Source organism: Phodopus roborovskii, unplaced genomic scaffold (assembly GCF_943737965.1).
Source record: "Phodopus roborovskii unplaced genomic scaffold, PHOROB, whole genome shotgun sequence".
NCBI classification, from domain to species: domain Eukaryota; kingdom Metazoa; phylum Chordata; class Mammalia; order Rodentia; family Cricetidae; genus Phodopus; species Phodopus roborovskii.
In genome coordinates, this window is record NW_026125543.1 from 4,244,405 (window position 1) to 4,264,637 (window position 20,233).

The 20,233-nt window shown below is 40.8% G+C and overlaps 1 protein-coding gene across 4 annotated transcripts in view; it reads left to right on the forward strand.

The window, feature by feature from the left end:
• The first annotated feature begins 12,022 nt into the window (after positions 1 to 12,022).
• The window catches only part of Tsc22d2 (TSC22 domain family member 2), a 43,372-nt gene continuing 35,161 nt past the window's right edge, over positions 12,023 to 20,233 (forward strand). For all 4 annotated transcript variants that reach the window (XR_007834014.1, XR_007834015.1, XM_051176988.1 and 1 more), the window contains exon 1: positions 12,023 to 14,733. Coding sequence is in view for 2 of the 4 variants with exons in the window: in XM_051176988.1 (XP_051032945.1) it covers positions 12,812 to 14,733 (1,922 nt within the window). In the remaining 2 variants the exon portion in view is untranslated. The remainder of the gene's footprint in view (positions 14,734 to 20,233) is intronic.

A 20,233-nucleotide genomic window follows, 5' to 3' on the forward strand; every position in this document is an offset into this window, starting at 1 on the left:
TCCACTAGTGAGGCTACATTTTGCCTCACTTCTTAGCTAAACTAAACACACATCTTAGCTAAACTACAGTTTAGTACAGTTGCACATCTTGAGATCAATGTTATTAAATACTTACAAAACATTGTAATTTAACACCCCTTTTAAAGGATTTATAACTCATGGGATTCCTCTGTCATTTGTTTTTACTATTAAATACTATCAAAGTAGCTTATATGAGTTACTTCTTCACTGCCATTCCAAAGAATAAATAAGTTAGTTCATAAATGAATAGTCAATAAAGTTCTGACCAAACTCTAACTTGGGGCTTGACTCAATGCCTCTGAACCTCTCCTGCTGCATCTACTCAGTTTCCTCTTTGGCTGGAGAACAACAGAACTCTGTGGTAGATTTTAAATAGGGCTACACACTGCTCTGTAGAGCTACAGGTCAGTGGAACTCACGTATCATCCTCCCTGATTCTCATGACAACTTCACAACATAATGAGCAGCTTCAAAGGGGTCTGTATCTGATGAAAAGTGTTTAGAGCATGCCAAATTTTGTGGTTGCTATGAAAATTATCAACCAACTAGAAACATTAGGTATTTTATGCCAAAAAATGTGTTTTAACAATGATTCATCTTTGGTCATTAGCTGACGATTCTGAGTCCTCATTATACTGAAACTTCACTAGCACCAAGGAACCGTTTTCAGATTTGGCTTCATTTGTGTGATGGTCCTACTTCTCATGTAGCAACTATAAATTTTTCGCCCCTGGGACTGCAAATGTTTTAGGATGTAATATAAACTTAGTGTCACACGACAAGACATTCGCTCCTGCTGCAGATCAAGGCCAGCACTAAATTCAAGCCCAATGAGAACAAGTATGAAGATGGGAACAGCCAAATAAAACAGATGAAGAAAAAGAAAGCCTAAGGGGTCTACAAAATTTTTTATAAAACCTAGATATTCATTAATCTGTGAATTCAAAATAGAACCTTTTACCAATGTTATTCTAGCATGATAACTAAGACATTTTTACCCTTACAGTGATTCCATTTGTTTTATTTTTCTATGTAAAGGAAATATTATTTAAAGTTGCTATTATATCAAATATTTTAAATAGTTCTGTGTTCTTTGAACCAAATAACAATTAAAAAAGGCTGTCAAAAGTATGGTATGTACTCACTTATATGAGGATACATACTAGCTGCTAATTCTTCAATAACTAGGCTACAATCTGTATAACCACAGAGGTTAGGCATAGAGTAAGGAACCAAGGAAGAGAGAAGGATATTCTTAGGAAAGGGAAATAGAATAAATAGTATGGACGGGTGGGGCCAGGAATGGAGGAACTGGAACAGGAAGATCAAACAGGGAGAGGAAGGAGAGAGGGCAGTAAGGAAAGGAATTTAGGGAGGGACAACTACAACTAAAGACCATTTGAAGGGTCATGTGGAAACTAATACAGTAAAACCTTCTTAAAGTATTTACATATACGAAAGATATTTAAATTAGAATCACCAAATAACAGTTAAAGCCTCAGCTAGACATAATTTGCTCCAATCTTGGGGATGGGTTACATCTAGTTGAGTTGTTGGTCAAAGGGGCCCCATGGGAACCCCCAATCCAGGCCATTGTCACAGCTATTGATTACTCCCTACAAAGATATTAATGCCCTATTGCTGAAGACAATGCCTACATTAACTCACTGAACATGGAGAAGTTGAGTTGGTACCTACCTAGAGTCTTCACCCTCTACTGACTAGTGTTCATGGTACTGGAAGGTACTCCACACACTACCATAGGAGAAAGGTAAACACCAACCCAGGTATAAAGCTTTCAGTCTACAATGGTGATCTGTTTGCAAGATATACTAGTGCAATAATAGCACAAAAGTTGTGGGAGTAACCAACCACTATGATTGGAATTAAGGTTCACTCCCTGTGGTGGAACCTAATGATGCCCAGGTGGCAAGAGCCTAAGACTAGATAGGTTATGGATCTCAGAGGGAAAACCAAATACTATTGTTCTACAAAAGGAATCTAGTAATAAAATAACTCCTAATGACATTCTGCTATAACCATAGATCAGTGTCTTGCTCAGCCATTGTCCGAGAAGCTTTTTCCTGCAGCAGATGGGAACAAGTACTGAGGCTCATAGCCAAATATTATGCAGAGAGTGAGAGACTCAGTTCTAAATGGACTATCTCCATTAAATCCTTCCCCTCAGGGTTCAGGAAATTCTGCAGAAGCAGAAAAATTGTAAGAGCGAGAGTGGGAGGAAGACACAAGGAAACAATGCCTTCTAGACATAACAGAATTAAACCATGTATGGACTCACAAAGACTGTGGTAGCATACACAGAGTTTATACAGGGTTAAGCCAAAGGGGGTCCTAGAGGGAAAGAAGATACTTCTTCTTCCTCCTCCTCCTTTTTCCTCCTCCTTCTTCTTCCCAATCTTTTGCTTATATATTTTATATATTACAGTTTCTGACTTTGTTTTTATGGGTTTTCTCTGTGTGTTTGTCAGGGTCTATATGGGTTTCTTGTGCTTTTTCTTGGGCTCTTTTGTTTTCTATTTGTTTGTTTTGTCTTACTCTGCTTTTTAAAACTTGTTTAGTAGCAGTAGTAGTAGTAGTAGCAGTAGTATTTTGTTGCCTGTGTTCCAATGAGAGAGAAAAAGCATGTGAATTTGGGTGGGGAAGGAAGTAGAGAGGATCTGGGAGGAATTGGGGGAAGGAAAGTCAGAATCAGAATATATTGTATGAAAAAAATCTATTCCATAAAAAAAAATAGCTGTCAAAGTATTTTCCTTATCAAATTTTATCTTGTGTTTTATGTAAGATACTAAAGATGCTATATTCTCGGGTTTCAACATACACTCCAATATATACCTGCATATCTTCTAAATATTATCAAAGGAATGAAATGCCTCAACAAAAACATAAGAAACTACTCTTGTCTAATAAATAAAATGGGTTCTTTTTTCTCCAAAAAACATGTTTGAACAAATGCCCATCTTTGCAAACAATTCTCCACTGTACCAAAGTTCCATGACTTTGCCCATCCTTATTTCTTTACTTTCATAATATTGAATAAAAATATCAGGGTGTTGTAAAAATGAAAGGTAAGTTTACTTATGAAATACTTACATAGAGTCCAATATGTCAGAATCAATGGTAGACACTAGTGATACAGGATAAAAAAAAAAAAAGACAAATCATAGCCCTTGTTCTCCTAGAGTAACCCATTTTAGTGTGGGAATATAGATAACAAACACAATGTTTAAATAAAGCAGTACATTAGAAGTGGAGACAGGACAATGGCTAGGCAATAAATGGGAGTGAGGAACTTACTGTTTTTAATAGTTAGAGAAGGCTGCACTAGAAAGTGGTTTAATAGAGGCGAGGGAGTCTGCCATACAAATATCTCAGGAATAGTGGAAAGTGCAGTAAATTCAAAGATCTTGAGGTGGATAGTTATCTTGGTAAGGTATAGGGGTAGGAACAAGACCAATATGGTCAGAGCAGAATGAACAGGGTACAAGTCATGTTTTCAGTACTTTGGTTTTTATTCTACATGGAATGGGAAACATTGGATTTGAACAAAGTTGTGGGAATCAAAAAGCACTTGGATGTGTTATTCATTCAATGATGATAGGCTGTTGAATACATGGTTCAAATCTTCTTTGATTTGATATAGAAATACTGACAGAGTTAGGGGATCAAAGAGTCAATATCAGGTCACTTAGAAGCCAGGGCATGGATGTGATATATAGAGATGATAGTGTACAGATAGAGATGTAACTGTGGAAGGAATATGATAAAAGCTGTATTTGTAGAAGGATGTCCTCTATATTGCTAGAATTTCAGCTCATCTGGAAAGGAGTGAAAAGATTCCCACAAGCTCTCTCTTCTACTAAGCTCTGACTTTCCACCACCTTTCATTGCCTAAACCCATCTAGAAGCCAGAGAACAAGAGCTCCTTAATAATAAAGACTGCCACACCTGGCTCGTCTTTCTCATTTTTCAATCTCAATGCTTTATAACAGTATCTTAACTATGTGTTCCAGAAAAAGTATTGACTGTGCATGATCTCTATTGAAACACTTCAATATGGCTGCTCTCCTTTGACTTTTTACCTCAGTAAGAACAAATATAAAGAGCCTAAAGAAGGAATATTATAAGTTCAGGGCCAGACTAGACGACACAGGGTAGTGGGGGAAGACAGAGGGAGGGAGGGAAGGAAGGAGAGAGAAATTTAACCTTTATTCACATAGGACTGAAATTGGAGGAAAATAAAGGGGAAGGAAATACCCAAGCCAGTTGTCTCCATCAGAGTCTGAATGTGACATTCGTGTTTGAATTACTACATTTCTTTATGTATTTGGTGGCACACACCTTTAATCTCAGCACTCAGGTAGCAGAGGCAGGCAGCTGTCTATGAGTTCAAGTCCAGCCAGGGCTACAAAACAAAACAAGAAGAGAAATACTAATATTTAAAATTACCTTGAACATAATAGTTAAGATTTAAAGATTCAGTGGTAAGTACTTTAATAATGTAAATAAATAATCAGTACATGATTTATCTTTCTTGAAAATACACATTTCCTGGGATGGGTTGATAATTTCTCTTATAGAGGGTGTGTTGTTTAATTTTCTTTTTGCTGTGAGAAAATGTCTGACAAAAGGTAACTTGAAGAGGGAAGGGCTTCATTTTGGCTCAGAGTCTGGAGGTCTAGTCCATCAGAGTGGGGATGCATGTTGCATCTGTGGTCAGGAACCAGACAGAGCAAGGCTAATGATTATATACTCAGCTCTCCTCCCTTTTCATTTAGTCTGGGACCCCAGCCCATGGAACAGGTGCTACTCACATCCTGTGCAGGACTTCCTGTCACAAACAACCCAATCTAGAAATGCCTTCTCAGACACATGCAGTGGCTTGTCTCCTAGGAGACACTGGATTCTGTCAAGTTGACAATCTTAGCAATCACAGAAGGTAGAACCATTGTATTGATAAAGTCTCAATTAATAACTTTATGTTTATAACTTAAAATCTAGAATTATATCTGTTGTTGAGTAAATGTGCAAGATATAAAACAGAATTAGTAGTGAAATCTAGGGGAAAATAAGGTGAAAGGTTAAAAAAAAGTTCTAGTCATTTGAAGAAAATATATTTATTTCTTATATCCAGGGATTTGATGGCCCAGATTGGACTGATCTTCTAGTTCATGTTCACCTTGATTTTGTGTTTGCCTCCAATATCTTCCACTTTTTAACTTCTTTCTCTTCTAAAGATCCCAAGTTAGAAGCAGGTAAGGGAGCAAATACTAATTTTCCAACAAGAAATTATATGACCACTTTAAGTAACAATCCAATTTTTATGTGATCATGAGTTTTAATAAATAGGAATACTTTCAAAGTGGAATTTTAATCACTGTAATGTCAAATGCTAAAAATGATTTGTTTCCAATGGCTTAAGATCTAATTATTATGTAATTAAAACATGACTGGGTACTCAAGGTCTGACCCATGCTTCTCAGCCTCTGGCTTCTATCCACTAAAAGTGGTACAATCAGAGTATCACTCAAGAATAACATCTGGTAGAGTGCTTGCCTAGCATGTGCAAGGCATAGGCTCCATATCAGTACTGCATGTAAACACTTTTTAAATATAAGAAGAACAGCTGGACCATCTTTTATATTAAAATCCAATTTATACAAGATTCTACACTCAAACATACTTTTTGAAAACAATTGTAAACTGACAACAGTAACACAGGATATAGTTCAGAAACTAGAAACTAGCAACATCTTCCAATGTTTTATTAGTGTTGAAGTTACAACTTAAAATGATTACTTTAACCAATAACCACACATATACCTAATTCATATGCATAAGATACAATAAATGATGATTTGATTTATAAAAGAATATCTATTAAATGCCAACAAATAAGCTAGCTCATCTATGACAGAATGTAGCTTCTTTGAAAAATCACACATATCTAGTAATCACTTTCTCTGTGTGTGTATGAATGTACGTGTGTGTGTGAATGTATGTGTGTGTGTGATGTGTGTGCGAATGTATGTGTATGTGTGTATGAATGTATGTGTGTGAATGTACGTGTGTGTGATCTGTGTATGAATGTAAGTGTGTGTGAATGTAAGTGTGTGAATGTATGTGTATATGTGTATGAATGTAAGTGTGTGTGATGTGTGTGTATGAATGTGTGTGTGAATGTATGTGTATGTGTGTATGAATGTATGTGTGTGTGATGTGTGTGTGAATGTAAGTGTGTGTGATGTGTGTGTATGAATGTGTGTGTGAATGTATGTGTATGTGTGTATGAATGTATGTGTGTGTGTGATGTGTGTGTGAATGTAAGTGTGTGATGTGTGTGTATGAATGTGTGTGTGTGAATGTATGTGTGTGTGTGAATGCATGTGTGTGATATGTGTGTATGAATGTATGTGTGTGAAAGTGTGTGTGATTTGTGTGTATGAATGTGTGTGAATTTATGTAAGTGTGTGTATATATGTGTGTGAATGTGTGTGTGAATTTTTGTGTGTGTAACTGCATGTAAGAGTGTGTGTGTGAATGTATGTGTGTGTGATGTGTGTGTATGAAATGTATGTAAGTGTGTGTGTGTGAACGCATGTAAGTGTGTGTGTGAATATATGTAAGTGTGTGTGATGTGTGTGTGAATGTATGTGTGTGTGATGTGTGTGTATGAAATGTATGTAAGTGTGTGTGTGATGTGTGTGTGTGAATGTGTGTGTGATGTGTGTGTGTGAACACATGTAAGTCTGTGTATCGTGTGCACGCAGTGTTCCTGGAGGACAGAAGGCGGTGTCAGATCCTCTGGGACTGGAGTTACAGAAGGTTGTGCGTTTCTGATCCCAGCACTCAAGAAGCAGAGATAGGCCAATCTCTGTGACTTCAAGGCAGCCTGGTCTACAGAGCGAATTCCAGGAGAGCCTGCAAAAGGTACAGAGAAACCCTATCTCTAAAAAGGGAAAGAAAAGAAGAATGAAAATGAAAAAAAAAGGTTGTGAGTGCTGGGAATGAAACCTGGGTCATCTGGAAGAGCAGCCAGTGCTCTTAACCACTGAGAAACCTCACCAGCCCCACTACTTTCTATTATAATTATGATTATTACAATTATTATAGTGATTGACAAATCCTACTGCCAATAGCAGCCCCCTGAGGTGGTGCTATCATTTCTTCCAATGTGCCAAAGCATTGCCTTATTGTCTTAGACTATACATTCTTTTATTATTTTCTGTAGTGTAATCCTTTGCTACTAGGCTATTTCTCCTCAGAATAGGGAACTAAGTGACTAAGGGATTTATCAGCAATTATAAAGTAATTTTATAGCAAAACTGAACTTATTCCTGGTCTCTCCAATCAGATAATGTAGCTAAATTCATGTTATTCCACTAGCTACATATAACATGGAAGAATAAAGTAATATAGTCATTAATAGTTCTTTCTCCTCATGTTGGAGCATTGGAGCACATAAGCTAAACAGTGAAGCCACAGAACTAACATTTTGGTTCACTAAGATCACATATTAAATTCAGTAATGAAATAAAGCATGCTATGACAAGAAATTTATTACTTCAAAACACAAACTGCTACATTTTCCCTTAACTTCCAAGCTATTTGGAGTTTTTCAAGAAGCTTTTCATCATTAGAAAACAAAACAGAGATCATAATTATTTCAATGTATCAAATACTAGGCATGTCTAACAGTAACTTTAAGTAAGAATTTGTATATTTCAGTAAGATTGAGTTTTCCTTTACAAAGTGAGCCAGGGATTTCCATTAGCCTTAGCTTTCTGGTTTTTTGTTTGTTTGTTCTGTTTTGTTTTTTGGTTTGTTTGTTTTTTTCCTTTCCTCCTTTTTTGGATAATATACACTTGGAGGACTTTTTTTTAATGTGACACTGCTTCAGAAATGCAACACCAGGAAAGCCTAGTAGTAAACTAATGACTACTTGCTTAGACAACTCTTTATTTTTGATGGGTTCTTCTTAAAAAGCTGAAAAGCACTCCTTCATTTCGTATTTTTCTAATAATTTGGTGATTAAAAACATAGAAAACAAATATAAGCTTCTTAATCCCAGAATAACTTCATGGCTGGAATCTAGTCTATCCAATGTACAATAGGAGTCACTGGTTTAGGTATCCCTACTAAACAGTTGTTTTCCTTAGCTAGATATATTTGCTTAATTTCTGCTGCAGTATTATTGTTTTTTTCAGCCTTTAATGTGTCATTATTCACTGCAGGATGGAGATGTCAGGTTTTCTTGAGAACCTGTTGCTCACATTCTACCATTTGATGATTATGAAAAGATTCATCATTGCACTTATATATAAGAAAATGACCCCACAGAAGTATGCTGTTTGCAAATAATAAAAAGCTCAAGTTGAAGCAGTTTTTTTCATCAGTGAAAAGGGGCTTACTTTTTAGGGTTGTTTTTCCCTTACACTGTTCTTTTTAAATGTACTTCCCTTCCCATACACTGTTGAAAACTGAAGTCTTTGGGGGAAGTACCAGATGTAAGGCAAATGGTCAAGTTGGGGGCTAAGAGAGCAGTAGTCAAGGACGCCCACAATCTCCACTGCATGGTTTGTGGGTACGGGCATGGAGCCAGGATAACTGCATTAAAGCCTTTAAGTGTGGCTCTCCAGGGACCTCTCTAATTCCAATGAGCTAGGGCTGCCATGTTATTTATTAACAACTTTCTACACACTAGCAAAGGTACTGGCATGCATATACTGCATTCTCTCTCTCTCTCTCTCTCTCTCGACTTTTAATTCTTTGTGGAACAACTATAAATTACATATTTTTTTTTTTTTTTTACAGTTTGGAGACAGTCCCCCCCCCCCCCCACTCCGTTCAGTGATTTCAAAATTCCTTACAACTAGAATTCTTTTCATTTCTTCCTAACAGTTTGAAGTAGTAAATTCTCCCCCTCCCCAGGGATTGCTTGTTTGTTACAAGGCAGAGTTTTGATGAGGTAGTGAGGAGACTGGCCTGTAACTCCTGCGCTCAAATGATTCACCTGTCTCAGCCTCATGAGTTCTATATTTTTTTAAAGGAAAATACACAAAGTAGGGTCTATAAATTTTTGGAAAATTCTATTCTCACAAAACCATAAAATTTACACACACACACACACACACACACACACACACACACACACACACTTTGTGAAACATCTAAATAAAATATTTTAACTTTAAATTCCTAAACTGTAGCCAGGTGAGTTGGTGCAAGCCTTTAATCTCAGCACTCTGGAGGCAGACTTCTGTGAGTCTGAGGCCAGCCTGATACTGATGGAGTTCCAAGACAGCTGGGACTACACAAAGAAACCCTGTCTCAAAAAACAAAAACAAAAGAGTCCTAATTTTGTTAAAACATCTTCTACTTTCTTTGTACCAGAAATGTTCTCATTTCTTCATATTAGTTTTATTCCCCCCTCCCCCACCCCCCTCTTCCCTGTCCCCTCATCCCCACCCCCTCTCCCCCGCCCCCCGCCCCCGCTGCTGCCCAAGACAGGGTTACTCTATATAACAGCCCTACCAGTCCTGGAACTAGCTCTGTAGAACAGAGATCCACTTGCCTCAGCCTCCGAGTGCTGTGATCAAAAGCAAACACCACCACCACCCAGCCACATTAGTTTTTACTTTCATTTCATAGTAAATTCTTTTACCTGTATTTTAGGAAAGAATGCTTACAGATTATCATTTCCTCTGTGGCTGAAGAATATCATAACTAATCACCAGGAAGTTTATATAATAAGATAATGTAATGCCATGATCAGGCATAGGATTTTTATTTTCCCAAAAGTCAATAATACCCACCGATAAACAATTTTAACATCAAAATTAAAATAAGCTATTATAGCTGGGCAGTGGTGGCACACACCTTTGATCCCTGCACTTGGGAGGCAGAGGCAGGTGGATCTCTGAGAATTCTAGGCCAGCCTAGTCAACAAAGCTAGTTCTAGGACAACTAGTGCTATTACACAGAGTTAACTTTGTCTCGAGGGAAAAAAAAAAAGAGAGAGAGAGAGATAAGACATTATAAATTCACATGGGGTTAACAAGTCAACTGTTTCTGCCTTATTGATAGAAACTATCTTAAGAAATTACTAAAATTACAGATTTAGAAATGAAGCATTCCATCAGCTATCTTTGCCACAATACCAGCATAATGTAACACTTTGGTTTACTCTTCTGTCCCCTCAAGAAATGGGATGTTATTATGAGGTATTGGTTCATATACTGACTTCTGTCACTTGGATTTGAAGGACAGTTTCTACTCAGTTTTAAAGCTCTATCTCCATAAACTATATCCAAGTACCTAAAAAAATTCTGTGCAAATTTTAATTCTCAGTCTATTTTTGGATAGGAGAGTACTTGTGCTCTTTAAAGATTAAAGAACTGAGTAAACTAACTTAAATATGTCACCCTGCTATGATCTCTAAAAGCTGCAATAAATCTAGCATCTCAATTTCCAGCAAAACTTCTCAGATTTTAGCTAAATGAGGGTTGTTTTCATGTCAAGTGTTCAAGAGTGGCCAGTGTTTAAAAAAATAACATCCTTGTCCTGCCAAAGAAGCAGCCTATGCCCACTTGGGAGGCAGAGGCAGGAAGCTCTCCTTCAAGGCCTCTGGTTCAACAGAACAAGTTCAAGGCCACTTTGGTTTAAGTAGGGAGCCCAGCTACATAGGTCTAAAATGAATGAATGAATGAATGAATGAATGAATGAATGAATGAATGAATGAATGGAGCCAGGCGTTGGTGGTACACGCCTTTCGACCCAGCACTCAGGAGGCAGAGGCAGGGGATCTCTGTGAGTTCAAGGCCAGCCTGGTCTTCAGAGCAAGTTCCAGGACAGGCTCCGAAGCAGTACAGAGAAACCCTGTCTCAAAAACAAAAAACAAAAAAAAAAAAAAAAAAAAAAAAAAAAAGATAGGAATGACCTCAAGATTTTTGGTTGTAAAGTAGCTACAAGATGGTAAATTCAATGGCACTTTCAGAGCTGCTGTCTGACTTAGTACAGGAAGGGCTATTCACTCACTCACTGTGCATGGTCCAAAGCAAACCAAGTAGAGCATAATAGCATAATTCTAGTAATAGCTTAGAACGATCAAAAGAGCTACTCGTACTTAACACAGTAGGCTCTACATCTTTGGAAACCATACGCTGATTTTATGTTCAATATCTCAAAAGTTTAAATGAACTCTTCCAGCAAATTAAATAAAATTTGGAATATGTTATTAATTCCTAACCTCTTGTAAAACCGACTTTACTCGAGCGAGTAACCACGCCTGATGCCGTTGTTGAAGACGGAATTTCCGTCTGAAAGATCATCTTTCTAATTCAATCTGGCTTGCTATCCTGTGTGAGTAACCCTCGCCTCGTGTCTCTCAAATTTCACTTTTCTGACTGTGGTGACCAACATATATTTTCAAGGCTTTCAACGTGACTCGTTTTCTCCAGTCATACACCTCTTCTGACGGCGCTGGATCGCCCTAGTTTCCTCCGCTATCGCCCTGGTTCCATTAGGACTAAGCTGAACGGTAGACACAGCACATGACCTCCAGTCATCCAGGATCTCCACACACCGGTAGTGAACCGCGCGATTCTCCGAGCTCGCAATTTAAAACCGTCCTTTGGCTTCTCAACTCCTAAGGAACCTGCAGCGTGAGATTTAAATTTGAAATTTTTTAAAATAAAGAACCCGCTCCCCTTTCTCTAACCCTTAGCCCCGCCCACGAACCCCCTCAAGCCTCCACGCGAAACTGCAGGAAACCGGAGGGGGCGGGGCGGGGCGGTGACGTCACGACGCCGGCGCGTCACGGAACGGCGGCGGCTGCGGCGCTGGCGGTGGCTGCGGCAGCGGCGGCATTTTAGTCTGCGGCGGCGGCGGCTGCGGGGCTGCTGCTCCTCCTCCCAGCATCCCTGGCGCGGCCATTTCAGCCCCATCTTGGCCGAGGGGAGGGAGCTGCAGCCGCTGCTTCAGCAGTTTGAATTTCAGTTTCTCCGGGCTTGACGAGCCGGCCGCGCCGAGGTGAAGCGGAAGACGCCGCCACCGGTCCCCTCACGCTGCCGAGCGCCTCCGCCCGCCTGCCGTTCCCTCAGCCGCCGCCGCCCCTCACACGCCTGAGCAGCGAGGAGGCCGGGCCCGCCGCCGCCGCCGCCGCGGGGGGCTCCCTGAGGGAGGCCAGACTGCCGGCCTTCCCCGCCCCCGAGCGGGTTTCCGCTGCCACCGCCGGCATGGCCCCCGGGCTGCGCTCTGGCTAGAGCCGGGGACGGAGGGCTGCCTCCCACCGCGGACCTCCAGCCCCGTCGGGAAGCGCCCGTCCCGGCCTCGCCGCTCCGCCTTCTTCCTCCGCGTCGCCGCGCGGGAGCAGCCGCGGGCCCCGGCCGGAGGAGCCCGAGCGGGGCAGAACCGCCCCTCACGCCGCCGCCGCCTCCTGCGCCCTGCGCTCCACCCCCAGCCGGGCCTGCTGACCGCGCCGAGCGCCGGGCTGGACTGACCGCGGCGGCTGAGCCTGGCGAGCAGCCGGCCCGCCCCTGGACCACGCTCCAGCAGTCACTGACGGCTTGAGTCGAGGCGCCGCGGCCCGCGGGAGGTGAGGAGGATGTCGCGCCGAGAGGCCGGCGCCCAGAGCAGTCGGTGACTTGCGGCGCGGGCCGTAGACCCAGGCGCGAAGTCGGACTTTTGTCTTTGGGGGCCCGTGCTCGGTCCTCGTCGGTTTCCGGTTGGAATCTCAAGAGGAGCCTCTGCCCTCCAGCCTTCTTTCTCCACCATGTCCAAGATGCCGGCCAAGAAGAAGAGCTGCTTCCAGATCACCAGTGTCACCACGGCTCAGGTGGCCACTAGCATCACCGAGGACACAGAGAGCTTGGACGACCCGGACGAGTCGCGCACGGAGGACGTGTCCTCCGAGATCTTCGACGTTTCCCGGGCCACGGATTACGGCCCCGAGGAGGTGTGCGAGCGCAGCTCCTCGGAAGAGACGCTCAATAATGTCGGGGATGCGGAAACTCCCGGGACCGTGTCGCCCAACCTCATCCTAGATGGGCAGCTGGCAGCCGCCTCAGCAGCGCCCGCCAACGGAGGCGGCGGCGTGTCGTCCCGGAGCGTGGTGGGGGCGCTCGCCCAGACCTTGGCGGCGGCCAGCACTCCGGTGTCCGCCCCGAGCCCCGGTGGCGCAACTCCATCTCAGCCCCCCGCCACTTGCAGTTCCCGTTTCCGCGTGATCAAGCTAGACCACGGGAGCGGGGAGCCATATCGGCGCGGCCGATGGACGTGTATGGAGTACTACGAGAGGGATTCGGACAGCAGCGTCCTCACTAGGTCCGGGGATTGCATTAGACACAGCAATACTCTGGAGCAGACCGCGGAGCGGGACAGTGGCCTGGGCGCCACCGGAGGGTCGGTGGTGGTGGTGGTGGCCTCCATGCAGGGGGCGCACGGGCTGGACTCGGGAACTGACAGCTCCTTGACTGCTGTGTCACAGCTACCCCCGTCGGAGAAAATGAGCCAGCCCACTGTCGGCCAGCCGCAGACTTTCAGCGCTGGGCAGCCGCAGCCTCCGCCGCCCGTAGGTGGGGCTGTGGCTCCAAGCGCGGCGTCGCTGCCGCCGTTCCCGGGAGCGGCGACCGGGCCGCAGCCCATGACGGCAGCCGCTCAGCCAGCCCAGCTGCAGGGAGCCGTAGCCGCCGGCACCCTCCCGGGGCCTGTTGGCCAGGGTCTGCCACCGACGAATGTAACCCTGGCGCAGCCCGTGGCCCTGGCAACTCAGTCGGGCCCCGGCTCCTCGTTGCCGCAGCACCCCCAGCAGTTCGCTTATCCCCAGCCTCAGATACCACCAGGGCATCTGTTGCCGGTCCAGCCCTCCGGCCAGAGTGAGTACCTGCAGCCACACGTGGCCCTGCAGCCGCCAAGTCCTGCGCAGCCCTTGTCCACCAGCGCTGGCGCGACCTCTGCGCCTGCGGCCAGCTTTCCTTTGGGCTCTGGCCAGAGCGTCTCCTCCTTGGGTGCGCAGATGATGGGCGCCTCTTCCCAGCCCACCGAGGCTGTGGCTCCGGGTCCTGTTCCAGGCGTCCAGGCCGCCCCTTGTCAGCCTGCGGGAGTGGCCCCAGCTGCTATAGGAGGCGTGGTGCAACCAGGCTCGGGGCTTACCGGGGCTGGGCAGCCCCATTCCGTGCAGCCTCCGCCTCAGATGGGTGGCAGTGGTCAGCTGTCAGCTGTGCCTGGTGGTCCTCACACCGTGGTGCCCGGAGTTCCAAACGTGCCTGCCGCGGTACCCGCTCCAAGCGTGCCTAGTGTGCCCACCACTTCTGTTACTATGCCAAATGTACCCTCGCCTCTGGGCCAGTCTCAACAGCTGAGCAGCCATACGCCAGTCAGCCGGAGCAGCAGCGTCATACAGCAAGTTGGGCCGCCCTTAGCGCAAGGCACACACAGTGCACCAACAAGTCTACCACAGTCTGACCTAAGCCAGTTTCAGACTCAGACCCAGCCTTTAGTCGGGCAAGTTGACGATACTAGAAGAAAATCAGAACCCCTACCTCAACCACCACTTTCTCTCATTGCTGAAAATAAGCCTGTTGTGAAGCCTCCAGTTGCAGATGCCCTGGCAAATCCCCTTCAGTTAACACCTATGAACAGTCTGGCCACCTCTGTATTCAGCATAGCTATTCCTGTTGATGGTGATGAAGACAGGTATGGAGACTTTTATTTTAAATACTTGCTAGGATTGCTTGGCCCAAATAGCTTAGGATACAGTTTTGGGAGATTTTTTTTTCCACTTGAAGCCTTTATTTTTTTTTATTTTCAAAACTTAGTAAAATCAATACAAAATTTTGAAGTAGAGGTGTAAGGAGACTTGTTTTTGTTTTGTTTGTTGTTTTTAAGCATTTAAATGGCTAGTACTTATACGTCATTGATGTATTTCAGCCTAACAGTTTAAAGCTGGTATGCCTCCCCCCATCAGTAATGTCCCTTTCTAAGGTATTAATTACTTTTGAATGCTTCTGGCAGAGTTTTGCCAGAGTTAGTTTTGAAACTGAGACTTAAAACCAGAAGGCCTTTTAGTTGGAGTGGGGGAGTAGGGAATAGAAGCAATCAACATCAGGGAATTTGGGAAGACTGGAAAGTGAATGGTAAAATGTGAAGTCTAGCTTTGACTATCTTAAGTCAGATTTTGAACAAAAGGGAATCTTGAGGGTTCCCAGTAACTTCTCAAGCAAAAAAGGGATGTGTGAAGTGCTTAAACATTAGTACAAAACTATAGTTTTTGAAATTTATAAATGTCAGCAACCAACACCCTCTACCTAGAATGTAAGTTTAAATAAAAGTCAGTGTTGCTACACTGTTCTATAGCAGTTTATGTTTGGTTGTGGCCTAAGTAGGAATTTTAGTCCTTTTTTAGGAGCTGTCATGTAGACCTTTGACATTATATAATTCCAAACTTGTTAAAACCTTAATTGCAGCATTTTAACACCACATTAAAACTTACAGAAAAAAGAGTTGTTATCTTCTTACACTTGAGAGAGGTTAATTTTAGTTGCTAGAAGGATCAAAATGTATGAGTTTCATTGATATGTAGGAGACTAGCATGGAATACAAATGCTGTGATCCCTCACAGTCTTAGCTTTTTACTTCTAATTATTCCTGTTTTATTTTATATATTCGTCTGCTAGTTTTAAAATGCTTACTGGAATTCATTCATCTCTTTTTCTAATTCAAAGTTCATGATTTCTGTAGCCAGGTTGTCTTTGAAGCACTTGAGAACTCAAGTGTCCATAAGTGAGCTAGTCAGCTAGCTAGTCATTAAATATTTTAATATGGGTGGTGGGATTACCAAGTTTAAAATCAAAACAAAACAAAACAAGCAAACAAAAAAACCTGATTTCTGAAGCAACTAAAAAAAAAAAACAAAAAAAAAAAACCAAATCCTCTGTTTTTCTAGTTGCTCCCCTTTTCACTGGTAAGGCCACATTTTGAGAAGCAGATGGAGTTTCCCTTTCAAGTTGGTGAATAGAACCTTATCTTTTCTAGCTACCAGGAATCTATATTTTCTGAGTTGGTGAATTACCTTTTACTTACCCTCTCTGATCTATGCACTGTCCTCTATCTCTTCAATAAATGACTTTTTCCCAGCCTCCTATTTCACACAAAACCTATGAAGATTACATCTTCTTTTTTTCTTCACACACTTTGCATTTTATAACATGTTCCTCATAAATTAAAAGAATAATATTATTGAAGCAGAAGACTATTGACAAGTAGAAACTCTGAAACGTACTCCTTTTGAACATGTGCTACAGATAAAACCTTTCTGTAGTAAAATAATCTCAGAAATTGTATTTCTAAATATAATGAATGTTAACTACAGTTGGTGCTCTGTCATTGTTCTTAGCTGCATCAGTTAGTTGATCCTTTTCAAGGGTTTGATTGTATATAGTTCCATTTTAAATGTGCCACTTTTTTCCTTTACCCCAATCTTAAATTCTGCATTGCATATTATCAGTTTTACCATTAACTTTATTTAACATGCTGGTTTCCAAGATGTAATCTTACACATTTGATGGTTTGTCACTGGACCAACACACCTGGTGAAGGATTGAATCCATTAATTAGAAATAGGGTTTTTGTTTGTTTAAGGAAAGTCTTTGTAAAAGAGGGCATTCTAAAGTTTTGCACTTGAGACTAATGGTTTTCCAGGACACGTTTAAATTAACCAGGTGAATACTTCTTAAGGAATAGTACTAAATAGAAATACTACTTTTCATGTAATTTGAGGTTACTTTCTCAAAACCTGCAGTATTAATTGTAATCCTTCAAATCTAATATAAATTGGCGAGGTCTTGAGGAATTCTGTATTAAACTTTGTGAATAGGTTAATACATTTAGAGCCTAAAGAAATACTTGTAAATACTCATTTTTGTTTAAATTCCAAATTTAATAAACAGGTTTTTGTTCTTTTGTTTTTAAACGAAGAATGGAAATGGGAGGTTAACAAAAGGTGGGTTTTAGGTTCATGTGTTTGAAGCCCTGTCATGGTTTTGGTTCCATATAAGGGCCTGTATTGAATCAGTTTTGAGATCATTTATATTAAACAACTACTGTGACGCCTTTAAAAGGCCCGGTGTAAAGGGTTCTCAGTTATCTGCCTGCTGACCCTACATTTATGTTGTGAGATTTTTTTTTTTTTTTTTTTTATGATTATACATTAAGACTTCTCAGATTGGATTTGTATAAACTGGTGGTTATAATGATGGTTGATAAAGAATTATATAACCATTTTTTTTTCAATGAACATTACAAAATTTGCTTGAACTGCCTGTACATTTAACAGGCTCCTTTACTATAAATGAGAGGAGATGTAAACTATCACTGGCCCTATATGGAGCACTGTGCAAATTGTTTCCTGTAAATGACCAGTGTGGACTCTGAAGGTAGCATTCCAGGAACTCATGAATGGCTATAATTGTGAACTGTCAACTGTCTGACAGTTGAGAACCTGATTAATTGCAAGGGTCTCTTAGTGGCATATATCTCTGTGTCTTGTTTAATTTGAATAATTTCCTAGTGACTAGTAATGCTAACTGGCATGTTTTGATAATGTGCTATAAATATGCTTGTTCATATGTGTGTGTGTGTGTGTGTATGACATCTTTTTTTTAACTTGAAGTTTTTAAGTGAGAGAATTTATTTAAATATAAACCAGGAACAACACTGTCCTCTTGTCTTGATGTAAAACCTATGGGGCTTTCATATTTTTAAACTTATGTACAGGGAGACCAAGGAGACCTTTCTGTAACATAACTCTTAAGAGGGGGTTCTCCATGATGTGCTAGATTATAAAAAGAAGAAGAAAAAAGAAAGAAAAGTCCAAAGAAACAGATTGCATCATGGAGGTAATTAAGATGTGCCAACTTTACAATTAATGAGTAAGTCACAAGCAAGATACAGTCTTATTCTTAAAACTTTGGGAATGCATTCCTACCAAGGAGTAGGTAGTCAAAGTATAAAATCAAGCCATGTTAGTGGTTGCACATGTCTTTATTCCTAGCACTGGAGGCAGAGGCAGGCGGATCCCTGAATTCAAAGACAGCAAGAGCTTCATAGAGAGAAACCTTGCCTCAAAAAAAAAAGTACAAAATCACATGTATACATGATATTAGTATAAAAACTGATGATGGTACATTCATTAGACATGTCCAACTACTAAAATATATATTAGTTGTAAACATGGGTCTACATAAAGGAAATTCAGAATTTACAGAAAAGCTGATTTTCCAAAGAAGTTGAAATTGCAACGGCTATATCAATAGAAGTTTGGCCTTTTGTATTCTAGGGACACATTTTTCTTTTTAAATTGAGAACTAATTAATTTGGGCCAAATGTTTACTAATTTAAAGGAAATAAACGTGTATAGGGATGAGACATTCCAAGTAACTAGTACAGATTTTTTTCATGTAAGTGAAAGAAGCATATGGGATCATAAATCTGTGAAATCATCTTTGTGAGAAGCCATTTTACTTAGTATAAAAATAGGGTTAATGTGTACCCCTTGAGAATAAATGCAGTATCAACATATTTGTTCTTTAAGGCTCTGACAGCATTCATTTAGAAATAGTATGACACTAGGATTGTGCATCTGGTGCTTGAGACTTTGGAATGTTTGTTTATTGCACTGGGAGGGAGGTTAGATGCAGTGCCCTTTGATGACAAGTAGCAGTTCATTAAGCCAATACTCCGACCTCACAATTATCTTCTTAATAGAGGGAGTGGACATTAGAATAGAAAAGAGATTTTGATTTTTCATTTCCCATGATGGCCTTAGTTGAGGAGTAGGGAAGTATTGTATTGAGTGATGACATAACAAATATGAAAGAAAATAAACATAGAATAACATGTTTCACCTTAGAAGAAATTAACTTATCAATAATGAGGGCTAGTAGTCTGGCTTTTGTAACTTTTACTTTTGGAGAGTTGTTTTAGACCATTTGTATTTACTTTTCTGAAGACATATTGCTTATTATTACTAGTCTTTAATAAATATAAAGAGAGAGGGGCTTTATAAAAGCCAGTCTGTATGGTTAAATGTAGCCTAAATGTTGAGCCCTTCCTAGATGCTTATGAGAAAAATAATCGTAATTATTAGTATTGTTTTGTGGGGTATTGTGCAGCAAAACTTATATATTGGAATAAACCTTTAAGCTTGTGGGATTTTTTTCTTTCTACTCAACTTGTGGTTTAATCTATTATTTTAGATAGCACAGTACTGAAGGGCATGTCTACAAAGAATTTGCATATATAAATTATTCAATTTTTTTTTTTTTATGTTCTTAGCCTGGTATTGTTTAAAGCAAAAGTTAGATGCTTTTGGGGGAGGCAGAGACAGACTGGTCTCTGAGTTCGAAGCCAACTTGATTTGCATGAGTTCCAGGCTACCCATGGCTACATAATGAGACACTGTCTCAACAAACAAAATTATGTGCTTCCCATAAAGATTTAATAGCTTGTCTTATCACTTCATGGTTCTAATAAATACACTTTAGTGTATATACTTCAAACTTGAATGGTAATATTGAAGATATAGATAAAAATATTTTATCCTTTTAAATATTTGCATAATGAGTCAGCTAAAATTTCATGTATGTTGCTCTGAAATTTTCAAATTAAACAAATTAACTTTATTTGTATGAATGTCTTGCCTGCAAGTATGTATGTGTACCATGTGTGTGCTTGCTGGTGCCTTTGAGACCAGAAGAGGGCATTGAATCCTCTGGAACTGGAGTAACAGATGGTGTGAGCTGTTTGTGAGTCAAACCCATTCCTTTGCTAATGTAACACTAAAGCACTGGGTCATCTCTCCAGTCCCCTTCTCTTTCAAATTTAAAACTCCAAATCAGACTTAAATAGCCTTATTTCTGTAAGTTGTGCTAATTGTTTTTAAAGAGATACAGCTGTATTTCTTATACTTACTTTAAGAAAACATATATATATATAGTTTGTGTGTATGTGAACTCATTTGTGGATGAAGTGAAAATTTTGCAGATAATTAAATTTCTAATTTTACTGCTCTTTACCTAGAACATTAACTATTTGTCAGACTTGGCAGGGTAAACAAGTGAAACCTAAATATTAGTTTAAATTAACCTCAGTTTTTTTTTTCCATAAGTATTCACTAAAATTTAGCATAATAGACTTT